The sequence below is a fragment of the Betta splendens genome, chromosome 16, assembly GCF_900634795.4.
Source record: "Betta splendens chromosome 16, fBetSpl5.4, whole genome shotgun sequence".
Taxonomy (NCBI): Eukaryota; Metazoa; Chordata; class Actinopteri; order Anabantiformes; family Osphronemidae; genus Betta; species Betta splendens.
The window spans coordinates 11,355,558-11,376,325 of NC_040896.2; the positions used below are offsets into that span (position 1 = coordinate 11,355,558).

Below are 20,768 nucleotides of genomic sequence, written 5' to 3' on the forward strand. Positions count from 1 at the left end.
ATAAATAATTAAAATTGTAAAAAAAAAAACAGAGACTACATGGAAATTCAATACAAAAAACTAACCTTATAATATTACAAGAATGCTTAGTATACAAACGTTTTTTCGCTGATTGGTTTGTCAGTTTCTGAATTTACACGCAACGCGAACAAAATAGGCGTAATTTCCTTTCTATGTCAAAGGAATTGGCTGAGGTATTTCACCAAGAGCAGTTGCGCTGTGCTGTCGGTGGGTGGCGCTGCTCAGCGTTTGGGCAGCAGGAAGTTAAGTAACATCCACATCACATCCGCGAAGAACAACGGCAACAACAGAGAGCTAAAGGATCCTAGACAGACTTTTCTTGTGAGTACATTTGATCAAAGTATTACACACTTGACGATTCAGAAAACTCCTCTGAAGCATCCAACCTCCAGACTGTATGATGGAAATGTTTATTCCTGTCTAAATGTGTGAGAGGATCGTTAGTGGAGGTGCTAACTGATCATCATAACATAAACACAGTTGTCTCGTCGTTCGTTTTTAGGAAGGTTCATCTCGATTTACATGTGTATAAAAGTACCGTATAGTCGTTTGGCCTTTGGCAGCAGTTTCTTGATTAGCCTGTGTTCAATGACGTGGCAGAGCCAAGCCCTGCATTTGTTGACCAGCATTTTCCACTACTCAAACACCCCACCTTAGCCAAATTAGCTCTGTCGCTACTGTATAAGTGTACGTTAAGATCGGATATCAGTTTAACCTAGCGTGAAAAGTTTCTTATTAATACGATATAGTACTCTGTTTTTAATTATTTAAACTGGTGAAATGATCAATCTAAATTGATTACTCAATTATTATAAACTTCAGCTAAAGTTTCAGGCGAAGAGTCAGCTTTGACATATGAGTATCAATAAATAATTTCTACTTTTTTAAAACATTATCAGTGAATCTTCAGCCGAAACAGTTTCGCTCTTAAGAATAAATCCCCACGGCGGGGAAATTACACCTCACAACAGCAACAGGACAGAAAACAGAGTGGTGGTGGTTGTGCTGCTTTATAGTTTGGTACTCGGGAATCAGTGTGAAACAATAACCAATTTTAAATCAGTGGGAGTGGAGTTTTAGTGAATAAGAAAAATGTTTGTTGGCACCAAACAATATTCAACCTTATAAAAAAAGTATAAATAGTGTTAGTAGTAAAAAAAAAATATGTTTTTTTTTCATCTTGCCGTGTTGAAGACAACCTGTAAATGCCATCTGGACCTTCAAAGGGGGAGAACTGCCTTGTAGACATGGACAGTAAGGCTGGAGATCTGTTCAGTGCTGAGGATGCTCATCCAACAGGCACAGGTGGAACTGGAATCTTGGCAAAGTAAAGATTTCTATTTTTTTTTAAGTGTGATTTTTTTTGATAATGTTGCACTGCTGTTTAATCACCTACAAGTAATGGTTTAACTTTATGAGCAGTTAGTTTCTGTTTGTTTCATAAACGACAATTCCTAGCATTTTTTATGAGCTCGGCTGTTTTAATGTGTTTGACAGGCTCTGGCTCCCTAAGGGACTCTCACCCAGTATGGCTAAAGAGTGGTTTGACAGACGCCGTGTGTCCATCAGACCTTGGGCCAGCTTTGTGGACCAACGCAAGTTTTCAAAACCCCGCAATTTTGGAGACTTGTGTCAGAGGGTGGTAAAAAATGTTGAAACTTACAATAGCAACTATACCTTCATCTTCCTCGGCCTCATCCTCTACTGCATGTAAGACACAGGGACTAATAATTGACATTGTTTGTATTGTAATTTACAATACTGTTTTAGCACCAGACTAATTGGTCCCAATGATTTTTCTGCCCAGTATCAGCTCTCCTATGCTACTGATTGCCTTGGCTGTGTTTGCTGGTGCCTTCTATATAATCCACCTTAAAGCTCTTGAGTCCAAACTAGTTGTCCTCGGTAAGTTTAGTTGACACATGTAAAAAGAATTACCTGCGGTAATTCCCATTTGAAGTATATCTTTTAATTAAAAATTAAGTATAATTTTTTTGTATTTGAAACTGAAGAGATGTGTAGTTAAATGTATGATTTAAATTGTAAACCAGGCAAAGAGCTGACTGTTCCTCATCAGATGAGTTTGGCTGGAGCTATCTCCCTACCTGTGTTCTGGTTGGCTGGAGCTGGAGCTGCGGTCTTTTGGGTTCTTGGTAAGCCAAATTTCTTGTCTATTATTATTATTATTATTATTATTATTATTATTATTATTATTATTATTATTATTATTATTATTATAGACATTTGGCAACATTCCAAGCTAGTCAGGGAGCTGTTGCTCGATAATTTCATGTTAATGTATTAAACCATGTTTCGCGGCTGCACATAATAGGAACTGTGTATGCTCATAATAAAATATATACCTTCTCAGGAGCAACCCTGTTTGTGATTGGATCTCATGCTGCTTTCCGTGAGCTCGAAGGGTCTGACATGGAGGAGCTGCTCATGGAGCCGGTGTAAAAGCAAACTGAGCCCCCAGCAGTCTTCCGTTAGATCCAACTGAGGGTTGAGGAATAATTGCTTTTCCACCTGTTGTTTAGCTACATTTGCATCCTGTATCTTACCTATGCCAATCAACAAAGCACCTTGTCTTGCCTCCTAAATTGTTGTTGTTACAGCCTGCCTTCATATTGAGAACTGACGTACGTTACTATGCGTTTGAGCAAATAAAGGATTTGTATATATCTAAGCCCAGGTTTATACAGATTATGCCTTTCTTTGTATGTGTTAAACTTTGAATGCCTCTGGTGTGTGTGTGTGTTTGTGGGTGAAATTGCTTCTCACTCCCCACAGTGTTCCTTATGCTTTGACATATTGTTCCGTTCACATTACTATTCTCCTAAATAACCTGCTGTGCTCTGCAGTAGATGATTCTATTGATATAGGCTCAGTTTGACAGGAAAGCAGATGTTTTAAAAACATGTAAATATTGTGTAAAACATGCATTGTGCCATTTAAAGCTTTATAATGTGTCTCCTAAAATGGTGATGCACAAGTAAAGCAGAAGGTTTTATACGCACACTCATAAAATAGTTTTAGATTATTTGGCTAGAAAAGGTCAGTACTTGGTAAAGGTGTTTTTGTATTTGGGGATAAATAATACTTTGCTGTCTGTGTGCATCTGTGTGTGTGTTCTGCTTACAGCATTCCAATAAAAAGGTCATTCTGTATAAAATGTCTTTTTTAACCACGTATTTACATTTTAATGCCAGTTGGGTGTTTGGTATTTAAAACATTTCGGAAGTGCAATAAACCCCTGATGCAAAGATACCAGTTATGAATGTTTTTGCTTTGTTCCCTTCAGTCACTCACACTTGTGGATGTTAGTCAGGAGTTGCAGTGAGCTCGGTGGCTCTCAGCACTTAGTCTGTATGTTTCTTCTTTATTCTGGCCGGGTCTGAATACACAGTGGAGCAGGACGGTTTCAGCCCTTGTGGCTCCTCTTCCCTGCCTTTAGTTCAGCACACACTGCACCGCTCACCAACCCCCTCTTGTCCCCCTACTTCACGTGACCCCCGTGACCTGTGCTCCGTGACGGCACAACGAGAGGACCCCATGCTCGGGTTGCCATGGCGATGACCTTGGAGGGCCCCAGTCAGACACACACACTCCCTTGCACACTGCGGCAAAGGCGAGCGATCGATATTCTATTATATGGCGAGGGTGGGAGCGAGTCGCACTGCAGTGAGCTCACTGCAGAGACACAGGGGAAATTAGAGAGAGGGTGAGAGTGTGAGTGTGTTTGTCAGCCAGAGTGACATAAAGTGGGTGTGCTGTGTGTGTATGTATGAGCAGGAGACAATGTATTTGTCATTGGGCTGTGTTTGAGCGATGTCAGAAAGTTGTGTGCTCTTCACTCAAAGGAGCATGCCCTAAATTTTCAGCATTTGTTTCAAAGTGACCTCTCACCATATTCACTCCATAGCTTTAATGCTACAGAAAAGTATATGGTGTATAATTTATTTGATTTGTGTGCTATTTGGCCAATAAGAGGTTCATTTAAAATAGATGACCCCTGTGGCACAGAGAGGTAGCACAATTACAGCCAGTTCCCTACAGATAAAAGATATATTGCCCTGCTTTACTTGCAGGAATTTAACCTTCAGGTAATAACAACCTCCGGTTCTTGTTTCTCGTAGTTTCCAAAATGTGGTTTTAGGGAATAGTTTATCTTGTGAAACTCTAACTAATGATGACAGTGAGCCTCATCTCTGTTGAGCTGACACATTTACAGAGCGGTTTGGTGCATTCCCTTGGGGCGCTGCCAGCTCAGCATTGGGCAGTTTGCAGATCCAAGTGCATGTTAATTTATAACACTAGGTGGCATCCCATCCTAATCCTAATAATCAAATGTTTAGTCTTTTGTAAAGCATATGAAACAAAAATCATTATTTTATTTTCATTATTAAACATTTAACCATATTTTAACACATGTATTGGGATGTTAGGGCTCAGGGTGTAGTATGAGTTAGCAGGAAGCAAGATACGACTAAAATGTCAGCAAAATATTTTCTCCTTCCTCCAAGGCAGAGACAGAAAGATAAAAACACACAGACAGGTCAAAGTTGTATTAAATGTTCTAGATATTTTATTGGTGTTGGTTTCATTTTATTTGACACACATGTTCTACTAGATCTGTATTATTTTCTGTAATTTGAACCTTTTCAACCATCTGAGATAAACCCAGCCTGAGACCGCTGGCCTTCATTGGTCTCCAACACATACATTCACACAGACCTGGGCTGGACTGGAACATGTCAGGACCTGAAGTACACCGGAGCGGCTCCTGAACCAGCAACCGCGCCCATGCTCATGGACTCACCACTCACCACATCACAGCACGCTGCACCACATCATACCAGCACACCTGCAGTGACAGAAACCTGAAAGCTTTGATGGTGTCTTGTGCCTCTTGGTAAAAACACAACCTTTAACCCTGCTTTGCTGATACGATTTTAGAATAGCCTCCTGGAAACCAGCAAAAGTAACTGAAACCAAACTAAACAAAACGGGACACACCCCTCACTTTGTCTCCTGTCACCAAAATCGATATCTTTCTTCGTGAACGTCTGTTTTCCAACATGTGTTTTTATTGTTTCATTTAAATTCGGTATAGAATTATATAGATTTCCTATAGCACACAGAAAGATTGATTTGTATTTACCAACTTGGGGGTGTACTGTAATAGGTATTAACAAGGACAATGGTTCACACAGTGCACACAAACAGAGACAAACAGGGTCGGAGGTGGGGGAGAGGAGGAGTGTGAGAGACGGGGGGACCGGGCGTTATGGGGTGTGCTTTGTTCGGCCTAAATGAGGAGAAGCAGCTCTCACACGCCCCCTCTCCTATCTTTGAAATAAAAAAGACAAATCAAATAACTGCGCCCCCCCTAACCCACATATCAAAAAAAAACAACAACACTGTGGCCATTGAGAACGGAAGAGAAGTAAAATGGACGCCGCGAGAACATCAGGGAGATGACCACTCCACTGGTCCTCTACGGACACGAGACGGAGGCAAGTGGTGGCAGTTGACGTGGTGTCGGCGGTGGGATCTCACCGTGTGATCTTTATATCTGTGTGTGATTGGAGGACAAGCAAAGGGTTTGGGGAAACGGGACAAGGTACAGAGAGAGACGGGGGGGTGGGTACCGCGGGGGGAGGAGCTGAATGGCCCTTTTTTGCAGAGCATAGACACTTCCCCTGCATCCTTAGCTCAGTCAAACCTACATACACAATATGCAGCTGCCGTCTGGTAGATATATTGGTTTATGTACACAGCAGTGAGAGAACACATGCAAAGAGTATCATAGGAGATAAGGACAAAGGAGGGGCGGGTCAATGTAGAAAGTTGTAAAGGTGCTTTTGCTGTTTTTAATCTTTGGGGCAGTTGTGATGAAAATTGCTTCGAAGCGTTTGTTTGTCTTTAAAGGGGCAGGGCGTCTGGAGGTGTGGTTTGCCAGGGATGGAGCGACAGGAGGAGAAATAAGTGGAAAATGTAGAGGGTTTGAGCAAAGATGCTCTTGATCAATAGTATGTCTCCTTTTCCACCCAACCTGAAGCGTAAAAGAAGGTTCACAGTTAGTTCAAGAACGTTTTGTCAAGCTATATTCAAATAAATGTGGGGAGCAGACGTGGTCATGAGAAGAAAAACAAGCACTCACCTCCAGGGTTTCGGCGGATGAGAAGTTTTCGAACTTCATCGTATACAAAGATGAGAAAACTATATGGAAATGCACAGAACCACCACGTGGGCCTGTGGGCAAGACAAGAGAAGAAGAATGAGTACAGCAGCGTCAGCGCCTGCGTCTCTGGGGTGCGCGTGGAGGCCGGGCTCACTTTAGAGGATACATCCTGAGCGCCACGTCCATGCCGGGGCAGTAGGACAGGAAGGCAGCCAGGGCCGTCTCCTCAAACAAGCCGAAGATCAAAATCTTGTTCCTGGAAAACAGAAAAAACAAAAGGAGGATGAGAAGGGATGATGATGATGATGATGATGATGATGATGACGATCTTTAGCAATGGATGACACGTAGGCATATTGGTAACACACTCACCTCATGCCCTGCTGGAACACAGAGTTACGTCTGGTCTTGCAGATGATGACGTCAGCCCACTGCACCACCACAATACTGACGAAGAAGGCTGTGTGGCATGTAAACTCCACTATCTTCCTCTGTTCGTACGTCTGGAGGAAGGTGAGGACAGGGAGGCAATGGGGTTGAGTAAAAAATCCCAAAAGCTCAGTGGAGTTGTCCATCGAGACACCTACCCACTGCTGTCCATAGCTGTCCTCCAGGTCGTTGGTGGCGCGGTCGTCCCAGGACAGCCTGATGCCTACTAGGTGGCTGGGCAGGAAACCGTTTTCAGCCAAAATGACGAAGTAGGAGAAGAAGCCTCCCAGGGCCTGGATCATACCTGAGGAAGAGAGAGTTAGGTTTTCTAACTTCCTTTACGTAGCTGTCCTTGAACACATCGTAGACGAGGCCAAGGATGATTCAGCTGCTGCGGCTTGTGAGCAACAAAGGGTCATAATTTTGGATCTAGAATCACAACCCAGATCACTGGTCCCGATCAGTTCACCTACCGATTTGTCCATAGGCGATGCTGATGAGCCTCTCGTTCACCAGCTTGTCCCTGAATGGGTTCCTGGGCTGGCGCTTCATGATGTCACTCTCTGCTGCTTCATAAGCCAGGGAGATAGCTGGCACCTGAGGAAGAGGGAGAAATGGGAACTCTAAGTACCGCCTGTACTGTGTGTGAGCGCCACGGTGCATGTGCTGTGTGTAACAGGCCTCACCATGTCAGTTCCCAGGTCAATGCAGAGGATGGTGATGGTTCCCAGTGGCAGAGGAATGTTGACGATGATAAACAACAGGAAAGGGGTGATCTCTGGGATGTTGCTGGTCAACGTGTAGGCGATGGACTTTTTAAGGTTATCAAAGATTAAACGGCCTAAAGGGACAAAAGCAGAAAAAGGCTGATGTTTATATATTTCCATTTCCATTTCCTGTTTTCTATATATTTTCTATTTAAGGAGTCTTTATTGATTTCAACGGCTTCTGTGTTCCAGTTCAGTCTTTTTTCTTACCTTCTTCCACTCCTGTGACAATAGAGGCAAAATTGTCATCCAACAAGATCATGTCTGCCGCCTGTTTGGACACATCAGAACCTGAGATTCCCATGGCGACGCCGATGTCGGCCTTTTTCAGCGCAGGTGAGTCATTCACACCGTCACCTGTCACGGCTACAATGGCACCCTGGTTGAATCAAAAGAGGCGCACAAGAGAGAAAAGCAGGTTTTAGCGAATAAGAGAATGTTTTATGAACACAGGTTAAAGGTAGAACAAAATATTTATTCTATTGTTTGTATGGAATCAATTTCAATTTGCATCAATGCTATGATAATCTTAACTAACCTTAAAGTCGGATTTGGGTTCATTCAGATAGAAGTTGTCAAATAACAGAGAAATGTTTCCAAATCTTAAAAACAAACTGTTATTTTAAACACTTAATTTAAAAACCCTTTGGTTCCAATGTGTCCGGACCATTTTACAGCAAATCGGTGTTCGTTCAGCAAGCAACTAGCGCCATCTGCTGGTGGGAAGATGTAGGAGCACCTAAAACCCAAAACGCTTAAAGACGGCTCCTTAAAAGCCTCCCACCTGTCTCTGGCAGCCCTCTACAATGATGAGCTTCTGTTGTGGGGAGGTCCTGGCAAACACGATCTCTGTGTGATTCCTCAGGATGTCGTCCATCTGGTCCTGAGATAGATCTTTAAGGTCTGTACCGTGAATCACACAAGCCTTGGCGTCCCTGAACACAGACAATGGCGCATTCACACGGATGTCACGATCATCTATGGGAACGCGCGGCCTCTTGTGTGAGCGCTCTTTACCTGGGGTTGACCTGGCTCACGGGGATGTTGAGTCGAGCTGCGATGTCCTCCACCGTCTCGTTGCCTTCGGAGATGATGCCCACTCCCTTGGCGATGGCTTTGGCTGTGATTGGATGATCTCCAGTGACCATAATGACCTATAAGAACAAGTGTGACGCTGTCATAGTGTGACACCAGCACCTGATCATCCATGTCTGTGAGCGAACCAGGCGCTTTACCTTGATACCGGCAGACCTGCATTTGCCCACAGCATCGGGCACGGCGGCACGGGGAGGGTCAATCATGGACATGAGGCCCACGAAGCACAGGTTGTCCGTCTGGAAATTGACGTCATCTGTGTCAAAGGCAAAGCCCTTGGGGTACTGGTCTTCAGGAAGCAGCAAGTGGCAGAAACCTGCAGAGAAAAGAGTGTGGGATTTAATATTTCATCTACAATGAATGGGAACATCCAAGAAACCACCCCACCTCTGACAGAAGCTCCAGAATCCAGACCTCACACAAAATGTGTGTGAGAATAATTCATCAGCTTTGTCAAAATCCCCATTTTGTCTCTGCGTGCTCAACATGTCATAGAGCATGGCTCCGTACCTAGTACTCTCTCTCCCAGCCCCCCCAGCTCCATGTAGGCGTTCTGGAAGGCTTCCTTCATCTCCTCATCCATAGGCTGCTCTTTGCCCTGCAGCATGATGGTGGAGCAGCGGTCCAGGATCCTCTCGGGGGCTCCCTTCATGACCAGCAGGTAGCGGTTGTCATTGGGATCCTCTGTCTCATGTACTGAGAGCTAAAAACAGGAAAACCCAAATGTTTGGTGAGTCACATGTTAGCGTGTTACAGTAACAGTGACAGTAACAGCGACTTACTTGGTATTTGTTGGTGGAGTTGAACGGGATCTCAGCCACCTTCTTGTTCTTGTCCCTCATCATCCTGACCGAGCCGCAGGACAGCTCGATGCACTTGAGCAGGGCCGACTCTGAGGCATCCCCGGCCACGTCCCGCTTCAGGATGGGCATGGACTCCTGTCCGGCCTTGAACTGAGCGCGGTTGCACAGGGCAGCGACACGAGCCAGTGACAACCACGTGACCGAGCTCTTGTCAAATGAGGCGCCTGAACACGGAACACAGGGGGTCATCTCCTTTACAGTGGGCACATGTGTGCGTGTGCGTGCATGTGTGTGTGTGTGTGTGTGTGTGTGTGTGTGTGTGTGTGTGTGTGTGCGCGCGTGTGTGTGTGTGTGTGTGTGTGACCTCGCCCCACTGACCTGACTGGTCCTCGGTGGTGTCGGCCTCATGGATCTGGTTGTCGAACCACATGTGGGCCACCGTCATCCTGTTCTGGGTCAGGGTGCCTGTCTTGTCGGAGCAGATGGTGGAGGTGGAGCCCAGGGTTTCCACGGCCTCCAGGTTTTTCACCAGGCAGTTCTTCTTAGCCATGCGTTTGGCCGTCAGGGTCAGACACACCTGCAGATACACCCATAATTAAACCACGCTACGACATTCACAATATTCACAACGGATTCACACGCCCACTTACAGTGACAGTGGCCAACAGCCCCTCAGGCACGTTAGCAACAATGATGCCAATGAGGAAGATGACCGCCTCCAGCCAGGTGTAGCCCAGGATGATGGCCAGGATGAAGAACGTCACGCCCAGGAAGACGGCCACGCCCGTGATGATGTGGATGAAGTGCTCAATCTCCTTGGCAATGGGGGTCTTGCCCGTCTCCAGGCCAGAGGTCAGAGTAGCAATGCGACCCATGACGGTGCGGTCTCCGGTGCAGATGACAATACCACGCGCTGTACCTGGTTTGGAGGAATAACATTATCATAATGTGAAATAGAACAACGTGTTTACACCTAACCACAGGCGTTAATAACATCATGTCATAGTATTGCCATGGTGACGATACCCTCAACACAGTTGGTGGAGAAGAAAGCGATGTTTCGGGTCTCCAGGGGGTTGTCATGGGTGCAGTCAGGGGACCTGCTCTGAGGCTCTGACTCTCCTGTCAGGGAGGAGTTATCCACCTATTGGGAAACAGGAAAAACATCAAAACGTGCAGTCACACGCAACAGCACAGCAGGTTCAACACCTGTGTGTGTGTCTGTTTGAGGGCGAGTGTGTGTGTGTGTGTGTGTGTGTGTGTGTGTGTGTGTGTGTGTGTGTGTGTGTGTGTGTGTGTGTGTGTGTGTGTGTGTGTGTGTGTGTCCGTGTTCACCTTGCAGCCATGAGCAGACACCACCCTGATGTCGGCAGGGATCCTGTCTCCTCCCTTCACTTCGATCAGATCCCCTCCCACCACTTCCTCAGCATTGATCTGCACCTTCTCACCCTCACGGATCACTAACGCTTGCTGTTGGGGGGACAGGAATACTGATTAGAAAGTCCACCATCGCTCCCTCTACGCAGGTCTGATGGCAAAGACAATAAATTCAACACAACAGCTGCTTGAAGTGACATTTAGTGGTATTTATAATCTATATACGACCAAATGATGCAAAAACTACAAGGCTGTTTCCTCAACTATGGCAACAGGAAGCTGCTTTACCTGAGGCACCATGTTCTTAAAAGACTCCATAATTTTGGAGCTCTTGGCCTCTTGGAAGTATGAAAAGCAGCCAGTGATGATGACGACAGCTGTGAGCACTATTCCCAGGTACAACTGGAGAGAAAAAAGGCAGAGGTGAATATATTTAACCAGCCTGTCACTGTGTACGTGGGAACGGGGTGAGGGATGTGTCACTGTGTGGAGGTGTTATTCATCGTCTGCCTGCGCCGCAGCGTGTTAACGAGATGCAGGCGGTCCACATGTAAACGTGCGTGTGCCGCTGTGTATTTGCGCGCGTTTCTCACGTTGTCTCCCGCCGGATCGTCCTCGGTGGCCGCCTGGATAGCGTAGGCCAGGAAGCAGAGGATGGCGCCGATCCACAGCAGGATGGAGAATCCGCCGAACAGCTGGCGGCAGAACTTGACCCACTCGGGGGTGGTGGGAGGGGGGGTGAGAGCATTGGGACCGTCCCTCAACAGGATCTCTGCTGCCTTGGCATTGGTCAGCCCCTAGAGAGAGCAGGGCATCAGTCAAAACCAACCACGCCCCCTACTGGCACACTGGTTCTTATAAATCACAAATGTTTTAAACTATTATTAGTATTTTTTTTTTACTATTGACTCACCTGCACAATGTCAGTCTGAAATTTCCTGCATACTTCCTCTACAGACATTTTGTGTTCCGTCTGGAAAGAAAAGAAAAAATTCAGGGCTAATCAGTGCTTGACACAGTACAGGGACAATGAAGAGATGCTTTATTGTGCATGCATGAAAAATGTAGAGCGTCGTTCAAATTAAACTGGTAAAGAAGAGAGTTTTGAGCTTAGTACTTTCCTCAGATCATCCAGTTACTTCAATTGAATAAGGTAATAAAAAATTTAGTCCACGCATGCAGTTCACCTGAGCGATAAGCGTATCAGGGCGGCCAGGTATGGTGACCCTGGTGTCTGTTTCCTGCGCTGAGATGCGGGATCGAAGGGACGACCTCCTGATAACAGGTCACCCCCCTCACCAGCATAAACACATTATTTTTGGCTATATTACACTACATTTTGGCATGTTGGTGGCATGTCACTTCCCGCCAGAGGGAGTTCCCACAACAAGTGGTTCCTGCAACCTCACACACAGAAACGTCACAAGCCTGAGTGATAAGAGACGCGTGTACTCACAATGGGCACTTCCTTCTTCAGGTCATCCATGTCCTTGGTTGCCCCCTTCTTCTTCTTGGGGGATCGGTCATCTTTGTCCTGTGTGGTGGCAACTCGGTAACTGTCTGACCGCCCATACTACAGACACACACACATGTTTTATACATGCCTTGCACTAGGTTAGGAGATAGTGGCGCCAGTGCCTCTGCACTAATATCTGCTGATTCTGCACATTGTGCAAACTACAACTACTGCAGATGTGTTCCATTCTATTTGTGTAACACTGTAGGAGTATTTACTAGTTACTAGTGGGCTTTGTTTAACTGCCCTTGAGGCAAACAGCGATGTTTCCCTGTGAAGTGGCCTTCGTTTCTATATATTAAGGTAAATGTTTTATAATAAAAATCATTGTGATGTGACAGGAACGTGCATTACCCTGATCGAGTGCACCACAAATTAAAGACTGGGCCGGTGGCCGGCTCAGCCACATGCATTTGATCTGCACTGATCAAACCACAACAGGCCGACGGGCACGTCGAGCCGTAATCAAGTGCAAATGGTTTAACCTGCAGCTTTGAACTCAAAGCTCTCTGCTCCTTTTTCATTTTCGCTGCGCAGGTCGTGGGACAGCGAGGCAGCAGGCAAACTGCATTTATGGACTCATCAAAGAGTTTCTGATTAGATTCCACTTTGTTCTATTAGACCAGACACATCACAGACGTCTTTGATGTCAAGATGACTGAACAAAGTGCACACATGGACCGCGGCCTCTCCCACTTCCTGCTTTACAGCACGGCCTATTGTTCCAATAATGACCCCTTTAGAAACTGGCTTATGTTGTTAACGCAGACATGTGTAGCCCATTAATAAACCCGGCTCTTTTAAATGCGTAGTTGTAACTCTAGCCCGCTGAAGGGAAGGAAAGCAACCCGACCTCCTGGCCACATCATATAAATATCCACCATTAAAAAGCAGAGGTGAGATTCAGAGGAAAAAGAAATGGCTCCCAGAGAGGAGAGAGGCTCCCAGTGGATAGTGTCTCCAAGGAAACTGTCCTCAGCGGCAGAGCAATGTCAGACATTAACTCATGACTCAAAGCAAAGGTTTCCAGAGCCGGGTCCAGCTGATATTGGAAGTCTAATATAATCCAATATAGCAGCTCTGCTCTGCATGTTTGCTTCAGTGCCTGCATGCTAGTGCAGGCTTGTATGAATTATGTTTCCTCAGTCCAGTACCTGCAGTGATGTCAAACACACCCAGGCCACGCCAAAACACACACACCTGCAGAGGCAGAGCCCAACCTGCCCCTGTATCACCACCACAAGTCTCGACATATCAAATCTGCATGCGTTCATGAACACCGGTCTTTCAGGTCTATCAGAACAAAACTGCCATGTCTCAATCAAAGTGAGCGGTTGCCTCACGCATGTTGGGTAATGAGTTGCGTGTCAGAGGGTTCGTCCTGCAACAATAGAGCGGGTTAGAAGGCTTTGTGCTGCAGGAGCAGGCAGGCCTGGTGGGGCGAAGGCTGGCTGGATGGGAGGCAGCGGAAAAGTACTGCAGCTTGGAGGTGAACACGTGGGTACAGTACATACTGCGTACTAGTACAGTGGGTAGTACTGTACCTCAGTGGTCTGAGGGGTAGATACGTCATTACATTCAGCATTAGAATAATAATAATAATAATAATATAAAATCCAATCCAATCATAAGATCTAAAACATGAATGAATAGAGATTTTGTGTTAATTGAGCCATTCTGCATAAATGGTGCTGCTGCTACATACACTGTACTTAAGGCAGTACAGAGCTGAGTGAGCTGAATGTATTGTTCATTTATCTAAAGCGCCATAATTACATTCTATTCAAGAGTCACTTTGGTCCCATGACCTCGGAGACGCCGCGCTGGCAGGTGGCTTTCAGATGAATTCACAAGTCCAATGTTGTCCGGCTAGTTTTTCCACACGCAGCTTTGTCAGAGCACCTGTTCTTCTCAGGCACCGCAGGCTTTGATTGACAACACAAATACAAACACACACACACACACACACACACACACACACACACACACACGCACGCACGCACACACACCTACGTAGAGTACAGTAGACTTGGAAAACAGCGCAGGCTGGTAGCAAAGTGGAGAGGAGTGTCAAACAAAGCAATATGTGGTGAAAAGTAAAGGCACAGAGGACGGATGTGAAGTGGGCGGATGAGAGACGCCGTCGGGCACATGGAAAGGGAGCCATCAGTGGGAGGTGAGAAGCGGGGACAGATAACGAGCGAGAGAGGCAGGTGGAGAAAGGTGCCGGGATCGAGGAAGCGAGGAGCCGTTATCGCTTCTAATGAGATATTGACCAGCGGCCTTTTCAGGCTCTGCGTCGGTGTCGGACCTGCCGGGACCCCGATCCAATAAGCATGCGTCACTTTCCCATATGCTAAAAGATGACGTTTGCTGATGCGAACCGTTATCAGCGTGGGTCACAGAGCAGAGAGGCTGCTGACTTGTCTTCAGACTGTGTTTACAGTACGGTGACTCTGCTGAAAGCGGACCCGTTGCTCACCACTCAATCATTAATGACAAAGAGGAGATCCTACAAAGCCGTCCCTGCTCCTTCTCCACGCAGCGGCTAAACTGTGCCTTAATTGCACTTAAGTCGCTCATGGCCTTTAAACAATGTCACTGTTAAAACAAACACCCTCCACTTTGTGTCTCTAAGTGTATTAATCTTGATTTTTAATAATCACGATTTTTAAATTAAATTAGCATGCGAGCCTATTTTCATGTGCAGAAAACCATCAAAGTGTGTCTGTGTGGGAGTCCAGCTGTCACACACACATCTCGGTAATGTAATGAGTCCCCTCTGTCCAGAGGAAGGAAACAGAGACTCGGGGCTGGAATTACAGACGCTGGCTCTCCCACAAGCACACAGATGAAGAGGCTGATGGGCAGACACATCTCTGGCATCATCAGGAAATGAATAAATTGCCCGTGCCGCTACAGATTACACAGCGGAATCATCCTAGCTTATTACAACGTGCATTAAATGACAATAATTGGGTTAAGTTAATTCTCATGTACGAGTGTGTTCTATCAGACAGACTCATCTGGCTGATCTAAACGAATGCTGCATTTTCTACTCATGCGAGCAACATCGGTGAGTGTGTTTGAAGGCGGTAACCATGGTGACCGGCACCGTGACGCAGCTCAGCAGTGGTCTAGAGCGCCGAGGATCCCCTGATGCGATCCGGGACGAGTAATAATTGATGCACGTGTAACTGCAGCCTGGACGATACAGGCAGGTACCGGTGAGCGCCGGCGTCGAGGCGCAGGCGAAGGGCTGCGCGGCCCGGGCTCCGCGCGTGCAGCGGCTGCACGCAATGCGGCAGAAGCAGCGGGCGAGATGTCGCGGATGAGTGAGAGGCCGGCGACACTACGGCTGGAGCGACGTCGATGGCGAAGCCTGAAAAGGGGAAGCAGCCTCTCAAAATCCCCCTGAAAGGCAGCGTGGCAGTTGCAAAACACATGGATTTGTCTAAACTGCTGCACGCGCGTAGTGATTCATGGAGAACAGGGGGAGCGATTGTACCATCGTGCACAATGAGGAAGCAGGCAGGCTGCCGTGAGTCATCTCTTCCCCTTTATGTGGACTTCATGGAGGAAGTGGTTCTGGTGGTGGGTAGAAAACGTTCCAAGCCCGGCCTCCATTTTGTTCTGTAACCACCACGACACCAGTCAAACCAACGTGAGCCTGCACCACAGGTTTCACTGTGACTGTTGAACGACTTACAGGAAAAGGAGAAAATTAAACTGTAAATCGGGTTAACAGTAGAAAAGCATGTACATTTTATTAAGAGCACAGGTGTTTTATGTGTGCTCTCACTGCACAGGGCCTATTTACACAGGCCACATTCATTCTGCAGCTTTTATTTTTTAATTCACTGCAGGCAACTCATTCATGAAAAAGAAAACTTCATTTAAACGCATGCACTTTTGCAGCTGTATCGAGGCTCCGTGCATGTTGACGTCCGTGTGTGACCTTGCAGGGTCGTTGAGCCATCTGCTGCTTGCTGCAGCGCGATGGCAGGGCTCTGGGCCGAGCCTGAGCCGCAGGGGGCTCGGGCTCAGGACCAGGGGACATGGCTGCTGGGATTAGCTGGTCTGATTACTACGCCGGATTAGCCCACCGTCTCTATCTCTTTGTCTCTACATCTCTCAGGAAGATCAAATGCATCAATTCAATCTTCACAACAGCAGTGGGTAAAGGGACGGTTTTAACGTTCCCCATGATGATGACTAGGATTTGAACAGCCTGCAGAAGACACTGCCAAGATACGTGTTTCATTCATCTGTGTCAGCCTTGAAACGTGATGTGAAAGCGTCTCATCTTTCCATTTAACAAAGTGAACGGGCATGAGAGGGGGAGATCCCAGATATCAGGCGAGAAGAAGAAAAGGCAGTGATGTCATTAAAGTAAATGTACAGATGTGCAAAAGGAGAAAGTCTCACACGCGTAGAGAGGAAACTTTAATCTCTGGACCAACGAAGCAATGAGGAAAGAGAGATTTATTTCCCCTCCAGTCATCTGTGCTGCACCTTCTGCAAGTATTAAAGATGCAAAAAGGCAAGAAATGGATCAGACACAAAATCCCATCTTACGCTGCCCCCCCTCTCCACCGAGCCCTGTCCATCTGTCCGTCATCGCCACCCCTTCATGCCACTGAACCCCTGAGTGGAGGACATGGCCTCTAATGGTGTGGAACAGGGCGCTCCTCAGCCAGCAGATGGTCACCACCACACGTGTGGATACACAAACTACCTGCAGAATGTTTTCACTGAGTCACAATGTCATGGCAACAAAATACAAATCAGCTCGTGTTTCGTAAAGTAATGCTTTGTCCACACACACACACACACACACACACACACACACACACACACACACACACACACACACACACACACACACGCTCCGGGACAACACCCTAAATTAGTCCTATTGTAGTAAAGCACAAAAGCTTCTGAACAGATTCCACATTTAATGTAGAAAAAGCGTTCAATCAAGGCTGCTGTGATCCTGTTTAAAGTAATATATGAAGGAGACAGAGCTGACCTTTACATTTTATTAGTTCAGGCTTTGTTCTGTTAGTCTCTCGCTCCTCTGGAGGATAAGTGTGTTTATTGCTGAGACGCCAGAGATGTGAGAGCATCGTGCTCATTACTGTGTATATGTATTAAATGGAGACCCTCAAGAGGTTTCAAGGGTCATTAATTGACCCCAGTGCCACACGGCCGGAAGGTCCGAGCTGGATGTGTGTGTGTGGTTTAAACAAACCAGGGTGGACACGCTTTTGTACTGTTCCTTCCACACGTGAGACAGATAAGTCATGGCACAGCGCAGCCTATTAGCATCAGGCAGCAGTTGCAGCGAGGAGGGACGTGCAGTGCTCTGCACCAAACTGAGGGCTGGTCCTCTGCAGAGGCTCCACTCAAGCCGTCGAACTTTCTCTCCTTCACTTCGGTCCACCCGTCATCGAGCACACCCTGTTCTCAAACGCTTCACACAAGGACATGAGCTAATCAGAAAGTCTAATCGAAGTCTCTTCGGGAACGCCATGCAAAGCCACTAAACCTCACCCCTCACCGTGACCCTGACCCGTTGTGGGCGATCGGCCCACCAGCATCTCTCTCCATCGTCACGCTTATCCATCCGTCAGCATCCCGATGAAGATGATCCACCCGACCTCCGCCCTCATCTGCTGTTCCCAGTGTCCTGTCCCCCTGATAGCCAATCCCAGAAAGCACAGCAAGAGGAAACAGAAGCCACGGTAACGTGAGCCTCAGGTCATTATCCTGTAACAGGATATACCGTCAGGCAGTCCTCCTCCAGTTAAATCCCTCTCTCTATCTCTCTACACCTGCAGACCAGTCTCTCCTTTTCTGCCCTTTCTCTGTCTCCCCTGCTCTTTCAACAGCGCCAGCCTCCTGCGCCATTATTGCGCTTCTGAAGGTGAACGCAGCACTTTAACATGATTCATACGTGTAGCTCTAATCAGGCGTTATTCTGCTGTGCTGTGTCATCTGTCTCTGTCTCTCGAGCATCCCTGACACGGGCCCGGGCTCTGCTCCACCGCATCGCTCTCGCTTTCTAACCCGGTCCTATGGCGGGGCTCACTGTGCCAGCCTATCACGGCTCTTTACTGGGAATTTCCACAGCAGAGGCCCCGCCCCCGGTTTGACGCAGGAACGCGTCTTCGCCGATGCCCCCTGCGGCCTTGGGAAAGGACAGCTTGCGGTGTCGTCTCCCCGGTGCGCCAGTGCGAAATCCGAGGAAGAAAGACGGCGAGAGGGCGAATGGGACGCGTAGTCGCGGTGATAAAAGCGGTACATTGGATTCTCCTCCTCGTCGCGTCTCTCCGGTCGCTCGTGCTCGTGCAGCCCGTTTCCCCTGCGGGGGGGCTCAGCTCGCCGGCGAAGCCACCGCGTACAGGTCGTTTATTCAGATAGAGCCGATCTCTAGTCTGAGCCACGTCTCTCCCACACGGTGCTCGATCAAACTTCCATAGCAGCAGCACATGCGTAAGCACTTTTTTTTTTTGCACTCCCATCCCCTTTGACGCAGTGCCCACTAACGCTGCCGATCCGCCTTTCACGTCCACATGAGCGCAGTCGAACGGGAGGCTCGCTCTTCCTCCGGCGTTCTGCACCTTGAACATGTCTAGCGGCCGAGGCGCGTCAGATGCGGCGTGTGCCACATCAGCCGCTGACGACGCCGGCGCGCGGTGCATCCGCGGCGCATCCGCGTCAAGGTCCTCAGTCTGCAGTGTCATGCCACCGCATAATTCACAGGAAACACCATGATCCGAGATTCAACATTACTACTTCTTCCGCAGGATGGTGATGGAGCAGAAATTGCGCAATAGCTCGCGTCACGCCGGCAGTCGCATCACCACCTTGGTATTTTCCGACGTCGTGGTGTTTGTTCGACCACCTCCACTGAGTATTTGCACCGCTAACAGGTTTATCCAGGGAATCATGCGTGTTTGGTGGGTTAATGCGGAGCGCAGAACTCTCTAAAGTCATAGGGACAAAACTTGCTCCCGAAGAACTGGACGCTTCGTTTCTTTAATCTGTAAATGTCTTCACCGATGGCGATTATCGAGTCCTGTTATGTCACAAATTAAAGGGGAAATAAGCTGGTGAAGCGCTTATTCCCGGTAACCGCATTATGACGCATGGGTCATCGAGGGTGCCGAGGATGAGACTCCTCCGACGTGAGCGTCCACGGCGGGGACGCCGTGTGCTCAGCATCTTCCCCGTCCACCGCCAGATGCGTCTCCTGTGCGGCATCTCCCCGGAGACAGGCTAGTGCCAGCGGGGGTTTAGGAGCAGCAGAGGACGGGGGGGGGGGGGGGGGGGGGGGGGTGCAGGGGCAGCGAGGGCATGGGGGAGGTCACGGCACACTGTGTTCATCCATCACCGAGAAAGTCACATAACGAGCATTTCTGGCCTCGCCTATAAAACATCCGTTTTATTAAACTGAAGGCTAATGACAGGTGACCAGGACGGGGTTTAGCACCGTGCGCTCCCCGTCTCTATCTTCACCCGCACGAGAGCTCTTTGAAAGAATAAACCGATTAGGCCGTGGCTGGCAAGGTTATAGTCAAAGTAAGGCTTATCAGGGAGCTGAGACCTGCAACCTATAGAGCGGGCGCACGTTCTACTTTTGAGACTTTGACATCAGTTTTCATGAATATTTCATCTCAGGGCCGATTTAAGTTGATTGAGTGAATCTGAGGACATTACCCGAGCGGTGACCGTGGCTCAGATCAAAGCAGAGCGAGCGCTTAAATACCGTTGCTTGCTACTGTGTTGCTGCGTTAGTCCGAAGCTACCGGCTACACCGGTTTGTCGCAGTCTAGAGACCGGGGTAAAGCAGTTCCGCATTAGAGTCAATGTCACACACAGTGATGGGATTTCCATAAAGGAAAAAATGACATCATGTGTCGTAGTGTGTGTGTGCGCGCGCGCGCGCGTGTGAGACAAGAGCTTCATGTCCGGCTGCCTCGCGCGCCTCAGGCCACTTCAGGTGGGCTACAACGCAGTTTAAAAAAAGTTGGAATTGTCAGTCTTACCCCCATGTTGGCGCAGTCACTGTTCTCTTCTCAGGTGATGCACGGCTTGAGAGGTGTCAGACCCTCACGGTGAATTATATCGGAATACCTCGCCTCGCAAAAGGAAAAGGGGGGCTTCGCTCAATTTGCTTCAAAGAAAAGCGAACCGGCGGGGAAAAGACGTCAGTGAAGTTATCTAGCCTACAGGTCTGACGGAATAGTTTTCTAGCGCGCGAATGAACCTCCCAAACGTTGGGCTACTGTCTTTCACCCCCGCGAGACGTCTTTCAAATGAAATGTGGCGGTAAAGCGGAGCATCACGCGGGGATGCGTTTCCGTCCCCTGCTCTCTGACACTTCGGTTGCGGGTAAAGACCGGCGAAACTAACGAGCCGCAGAGCTACCTTTTTTAGGACTCGATCTCCCTCCGCGGCTCTGCCGGCTGCCGCAGTACTCCCCTCCTCTTTCCACACCAATCCGCCGGCGGAGAAAGCGCCGCCCTAAGCAAATGAACGAACGGAAAGCCAACAGCACCCGCCCC

The 20,768-nt window shown here is 47.8% G+C and overlaps 2 protein-coding genes across 2 annotated transcripts; one reads left to right on the forward strand and one right to left on the reverse strand.

The window, feature by feature from the left end:
• Positions 1 to 187: 187 nt before the first annotated feature.
• On the forward strand, positions 188 to 3,291 carry rabac1 (Rab acceptor 1 (prenylated)). The gene is made up of 6 exons (XM_029129092.3): positions 188 to 342; positions 1,216 to 1,348; positions 1,519 to 1,731; positions 1,829 to 1,926; positions 2,073 to 2,174; positions 2,393 to 3,291. The coding sequence occupies exons 2-6, from the start codon at positions 1,227 to 1,229 to the stop codon at positions 2,479 to 2,481; spliced, it is 624 nt and encodes a 207-aa protein (XP_028984925.1). The 5' UTR covers positions 188 to 342; positions 1,216 to 1,226; the 3' UTR covers positions 2,482 to 3,291.
• Positions 3,292 to 4,586: 1,295 nt separating this feature from the next.
• On the reverse strand, positions 4,587 to 20,673 carry atp1a3b (ATPase Na+/K+ transporting subunit alpha 3b). The gene is made up of 22 exons (XM_029128936.3): positions 20,250 to 20,673; positions 12,136 to 12,252; positions 11,593 to 11,652; positions 11,273 to 11,476; positions 10,968 to 11,081; positions 10,638 to 10,772; positions 10,329 to 10,446; positions 9,953 to 10,221; positions 9,681 to 9,879; positions 9,282 to 9,526; positions 9,010 to 9,202; positions 8,640 to 8,815; positions 8,422 to 8,558; positions 8,189 to 8,339; positions 7,615 to 7,783; positions 7,324 to 7,478; positions 7,111 to 7,234; positions 6,796 to 6,941; positions 6,581 to 6,711; positions 6,363 to 6,464; positions 6,188 to 6,279; positions 4,587 to 6,079 (listed from the first exon to the last, which is right to left on the reverse strand). Exons 1-22 carry the CDS (start codon positions 20,253 to 20,255, stop codon positions 6,051 to 6,053), a joined length of 3,072 nt encoding a protein of 1,023 aa, XP_028984769.1. The 5' UTR covers positions 20,256 to 20,673; the 3' UTR covers positions 4,587 to 6,050.
• Positions 20,674 to 20,768: the final 95 nt, after the last annotated feature.